Source organism: Xyrauchen texanus, unplaced genomic scaffold (assembly GCF_025860055.1).
Source record: "Xyrauchen texanus isolate HMW12.3.18 unplaced genomic scaffold, RBS_HiC_50CHRs HiC_scaffold_151, whole genome shotgun sequence".
In the NCBI taxonomy this organism is placed as follows: domain Eukaryota; kingdom Metazoa; phylum Chordata; class Actinopteri; order Cypriniformes; family Catostomidae; genus Xyrauchen; species Xyrauchen texanus.
The window spans coordinates 57,341-63,534 of NW_026265883.1; the positions used below are offsets into that span (position 1 = coordinate 57,341).

At 37.3% G+C, this 6,194-nt stretch overlaps 1 protein-coding gene across 1 annotated transcript; it reads right to left on the reverse strand.

Annotated features, from left to right (window-relative positions):
* Nucleotides 1-3,742: 3,742 nt before the first annotated feature.
* Nucleotides 3,743-4,397, reverse strand: LOC127641765 (zinc finger protein 501-like; the record flags this gene model as incomplete). Its single annotated transcript, XM_052124633.1, has 1 exon — nucleotides 3,743-4,397. A coding segment is annotated over exon 1 (655 nt), but the record flags the coding sequence as incomplete, so codon positions are not given.
* Nucleotides 4,398-6,194: the final 1,797 nt, after the last annotated feature.

Below are 6,194 nucleotides of genomic sequence, written 5' to 3' on the forward strand. Positions count from 1 at the left end.
TCACCCTAGGGGCTACAGGCCATGCCAAATTCCATTTTCTGGTCAAAAATGTTCTAATTTGGTACACTGATACTACAGGCCAACAGGAACCCACAAACCAAGAATGGCCAACATTCGCCATTAGGGGCTACAGGTAATTCCAAAAGTCCCATTTTCTGGTCAAACATTTTCTAATTTGGTACATTGATTCTACAGGCCAACAGGAACCCACAAACCAAGAATGGCCACATTCACCCCTAGGGGGCTACAGGCCACTCCAAAATTCCCATTTTCTGGTCAAATATTTTCTAATTTTGTACATTGATACTACAGGCCAACAGGAACCCACAAACCAAGAATGGCCCACATTCGACCCATAGGTGGCGCTACAGGCCACGCCCCAAAAAATATTTTCAAAGTGATACCATTTCCACGCCATTTAACCAATTCTTCTGAAACTTGGTGTACATGCCTCATTTCTCATTGGGAACAAAAAGCCTCAAGGATCCATAAGGTCCGTATGGATTTTCCTGTACATTGAAAATGTTTCGCTTAGGATTCAGACAGAAGTACATGTTTTTTGAATTCATTAATTGGGAGGGTTTATCCCCAACCATCTACTGATCAATTTTAAATGATTTGCCATTTTGAGGAGGAATCTGCGATTGCTGCTTGCAGCTATATTTATTATTATTATTATTATTCTTCTCCTTGAGCCCCAATAGCTCAAAAAGTCACTGGTCAAAAATTTTCTAAATTGGCACATTGATACTCCATGCCAACGGGTACCCCCAAACCAAGAATGGCCCACATTCGCCCATAGGTGGCGCTACAGGCCACGCCCAAAAAACAAAATTCAAAGTGATACAATTTCCACGCCATTTGTCCAAATCTTCTGAAATTTGGTGTACATGCCTCATTCCTCATGGGGAACAAAAAGCCTCAAGAACCCATAACTTCCGCCATGATGGATTTTCCCAGTACGTTGAAAATTTGTGAAAACCTACAAAACTCTTCTTCTCCTGAACCGTAGCTCCAATTGACTTGAAATTTGGTACACATGTGTAGAATGGACATCCTTGAAAACGCTACTTAGGAAAAATGAATACGATACAAAATGGCTGAAAGGGGCGTGTTTATGTAAATGTCCAAATTTTAACAATATATACGTGTCAATAAATCAAATGTAATTTTGACTGATGGTTTTTCAAACCTAACATGCTTAAAGATGACATCACTCTGAAGTACTGTGCAAAGAATGGCCATGCCAAAATTCCCATTTTCTGGTCAAAAATGTTCTAATTTGGTAAATTAATAGTACAGGCCAACAGGAATCCACAAACCAAGAATGACCGACATACGCCACTAGGGGCACTACAGGACAAGCCAAAATTCCCATTTTCTGGTCAAAAATGTTCTAATTCGGTACAAGAATAGTACAGGCCAACAGGAATCCACAAACCAAGAATGACCGACATTCGCCACTAGGGGCACTACAGGACAAGCCAAAATTCCCATTTTCTGGTCAAAAATTTTCTAATTTGGTACTTTGATACTACAGGCCAACAGGAACCCACATACCAAGTGTGGCCCACATTCGCCCTTAGGGGGCTTACAGGCTACTCCAAAATTTCGCTTTCTGGTCAAAAACGTTCTAATTTGGTACATTGATACTGCAGGTCAACAGGAACCCTCAAACCAAGAATGGCCAACATTCGCCTCTAGGGGCACTACAGGCCATGCCGAAATTCCCATTTTCTGGTCAAAAATGTTCTAATTTGGTACATTAATAGTACAGGCCAAAAGGAATCCACAAACCAAGAATGACCGACATTCACCACTAGGTGGCTTAGAGGCCAAGTCGAAATTCCCATTTTCTGGTCAAAAAGTTATAATTTGGTACATTGATACTACAGGCCAACAGGAACCCACAAACCAAGTATGGCCCACATTCAGCCATTAGGGGGCTTACAGGCCACTCCCAAAATTTCGTTTTCTGGTCAAAAATTTTCTAATATGGTACATTGATACTACTGGCCAACAGGAACCCACAAACAAAGAATGGCTAACATTCAGCCTCTAGGGGGCACTAGAGGCCACTTGAAATTCCCATTTTATGGTCAAAAATGTTCTAATTTGGTACATTGATACTACAGGTCAACAGGAACCCTCAAACCAAGAATGGCCAACATTCACCCCTAGGGGCGCTACAGGTAATTCCCAAAAGTCCCATTTTCTGGTCAAATATTTTCTAATTATGTACATTGATACTACAGGCCAACAGGAACCCACAAACCAAGAATGACCCACATTTGCCCATAGGAGGCGCTACAGGCCACGCCCCAAAACAATATTTTCAAAGTGATACCATTTCCACGCCATTTAACCAATTCTTTTGAATCTTGGTGTACATGCCTCATTTCTCATTGGGAACAAAAACGCCTCAAGGATCCATAAGGTATGATGGATTTTCCTGTAGACTGAAAATGTTTCGTTTAGGATTCAGACAGAAATACATGTTTTTTGGATTCATCCATTAAGAGGGTTTAACCCCAACCCTCTACTGATCAATTTGAAATGATTTGCTATTTTGAGGAGGAATCCGTATTGCTGCTTGCAGCTATATTTGTAATTGTTCTTTTCATCTTGTTTTTCAAAATGTCATCCCATTGGCAAGGCAAATAAATATGAACTCACTGTGACAACCATTTTTTGGACAAAATTTTTTTTTCTACGAGTCTGTAGACTCCTTGATTGGGTGAAACTTTACCCACATGAAGTGCAGTTGTACGGCCTCTTACTAGTATGCACTCTCTCCAGTTCCAATCAGGTTGTAGAAAATCACATCAAACGGAATTACATATAAAGTTAATTAATAGAGTTAAACATATTTAATTAATCACATGATTTAAATAGGACCCACCATTAATGTGCAAATTAGCTTTTCAGTGGGTCTGAAACCCCCCTAGACCCTCCGTAATTCGCAAAATGATGTTAACACAATTTTTTATGATTTTAACCAAAGAAACATTTCCTGTATGTTACTTTTTTGGTAAACTCATGTTCATTCACTCTATACACTATAGCTTGGCTTTGGTTATAATATACAATAAATTACATTACTGTTTTTATCAATATGTGCCCAATGCAAAAACAAGCTGCCAATGCCTAGACTACACAGCTTTTTACAAAGTACACAGTAGAAATACCGGAATGAGCAAAACAACCGTATATAAAATTTTGATTTTTTTAATTAATATTATTTTAATGCTTTAAGATTTTGAACAGCAAAACATCTCATAGAATCGCTTAATGATTTCAGTGGATGAAAGTCTACTCAGTTCTGCATGTATCACAGCTTACAAATATTCAATTAAATGAAGAAATAATAGACTTAAAGAACAATTGTATAATTGTTAATATAACTTGGCACTATTGCTACTTTCAATCATAGAAGAAATCATAAAAAAAATCTGTATTTCACAGCATCAAAAACAACAGTTTTCTAAACAAATACTTTGACTTCCTTTTAGTTTGCTGAGAAAGCATAAATGTCTTTCTACCCTTCACATACAATGACAGCTCATTCAGAAAAGCAGGCAATGTAGCAATTCACCCACTTATTTGCAATTGGTCTTCTAAGAAATATTTTATCTTATTTTTTCTCAATTTCTTTCCATTTGCAAGGTAAATAAATATGAACTTTGCTCACTGTGACAACCCTGGACAATGATTTTTTTTTTAATATGAGTCTGTAGATTACATGATTGGCTGAAACTCTTCCCACATGATGTGCAGTGGTATGGCCGCTCACCAGTATGCACTCTCTCGTGTTTTTTCAGGTTTCCTGAACCAATGAAACTCTTCTCACATGATTTACAGTGGTATGGCCTCTCTCCAGTATGCACTCTCTCGTGTTTTTTAAGGTTTCCTGAACTAGTGAAGCTCTTTCCACAACATGAACACTTGTAAGGTTTTTCTCCAGTATGGACTCTTTGGTGATGTTCCAAGTAACGTGCTCTGTGAAAGGCTTTCCCACACTCAGAGCACACATGATCTCTCACACCAGCATGTATGTTCTGGTGCTCTTTTAAACTGTGCAGCTGTAAAAAACTCTTTCCACAAAGTGAACACAAATAAGGCTTTTCATTTAGATGAATTTCTTGGTGTTTTATTAAAACTGATGCTGAAGAAAATGTTTTGCCATACTTATCACAGCTATATGACTTTTCTCCAGAGTGAAAGGACAAATGATCTTTGAGACCACATGCCTGTCTGAAACTCTTCCTACAGTGAGAGCATGTGAAAGGCTTTTCGCCAGTGTGAATTCTCATATGCCTATTAAGACTTGCGTTCTGTGTGAAAGTCTTCCCACACTGATGGCAGGAAAAAGGCTTCTCTCGAGTGTGAATTCTCATGTGCTTCTTAAGATTTTCTCTTTTTCATTTAGTTCTTTTTTGTGAGAAAGTATTTTTAGTATGTGAACCACTAAACGATTTCTGTCCAGTTTTGAAATTATCAAGTGTCTCAAACGGATGGTTTTTCTCATCCATGTCATTCAGTTTTTGGCTTTCCTCTTTAACGTCCATCAGCCCTAAAATTAAAACACAAAAGGGTTGCCATTAATTTCAAAAGACATATATTAAAATTAAGAAAATGTTTTAAGGAATACTACAGGAACCATTTAAAGCTGAAGAATATCGTAAGAGTCTTTTTAAATGCCAAACAAGAAAGCTCAAGGTTTAGATGGATACCCACCGGAATTTTATAAAAATTTCTGGCCAACTATCTTACCCTTATTCATTAAAATTTCATCAGACTTTGAACATACTGCTTCTGTTCCACAACATAAGAAAACAGCCCAAATTTCAGTCCTACTTAATCCAAATTAAAATCCATCACTATGTTACCGTCCAAAATATCTCATTTATGAAGACAATAATTAGTAAAACAATAGCCATGTGTTTAAAATCTGTTATCTCTTATCTTATTCACCCAAACCATTATCAAAAAACGTCACTATTCAAAAACACATTCAATAGGGCTGGGTAAAAATATTTTATTTTCCAATGCATTGGAATCTAATCAAGAATCTAAATTGGCACTTCCTTTTTAAAACTAGAAAAAGTTGGCTTTGGGAAGTCATTCATTCATTGAATTACAGTTTCCCCTATATGCATTCTGCAGCACTGTTCATTAAATATTCTTGATGCAACGTAACGCTTGCTAGTTCCAGTCAGCTGTGTGCTTTCTACACTGCGAAAGAGACCCCACCTCATACATAGACAAATACACACTGTAACAAGACTTTAATTAGATAGAAAGTAAACTGAAAACGCCCTTCTCCTCGTCAATTGAATAACAAATTTCCATCTAACTGAATCGAATAGTCTTGAAGAAAATGTAATTCAATTGAAATGGATAAATCTTGAAAACAGACTAAAATATTTTTTTGAGTGTAAGCAACTTTGAAATAAATTGAATTGTGAGAAACAGCGCCCCCAATTCTTCCCCATTTACATGAGGCTCTTCACCACCAGCCAGGGTTTGATTGACAGAGCCAAGACCTGCCTCGCAAAAAGGGATTGGCTAAAATTAGCTGGATTGACACTACCCGACCCACAATTTTCACTCAGAGCTAGAGTCTGTGGTGCTAACTAATCTCTTACAGGGCCTCATTTAACTTAGAAACCATGTCTCTTCCTCATCTGGGGTTTGACATCTCTTAAAATATTTTTGTATCCTCATTCTGAAAAGCAGGGTAAAAACTATGGATGTCAGTTTCAGCTTTTTATCTTTTAATGTTATGCAGACTGCTTACGATAGCTAGCTAGTGAAGCCATAAGTAGTGTAACGTTATGCCAATTAACCTAGTAACGTTAGCTAACGTTAATTTAAGTTAATCATCATGATTGTAACTTAGGCAGAAATATATTATGTTTGCTCTTGTACACTGATGATGATAAATTGTGTGTGGAGTAGTGTATAAATGCAGTGGATACATTTAATGTTAGTTAACGTTAATTACCTCAAAGATTACCTCCTCAACCAAATAACGTTAGACAGATCCAGGAATACTCCAGTGTGCGTGAGTTTACAGCAGCGGGTGAGGAGCGAGAGAGTGCAAAACACAACCTTTTATTTTATGTTATTATGAGACTGAGAAGTGCAAAAATATTTTAGATGAGAAGTGTAAAAAACAATTTGTTTCATTA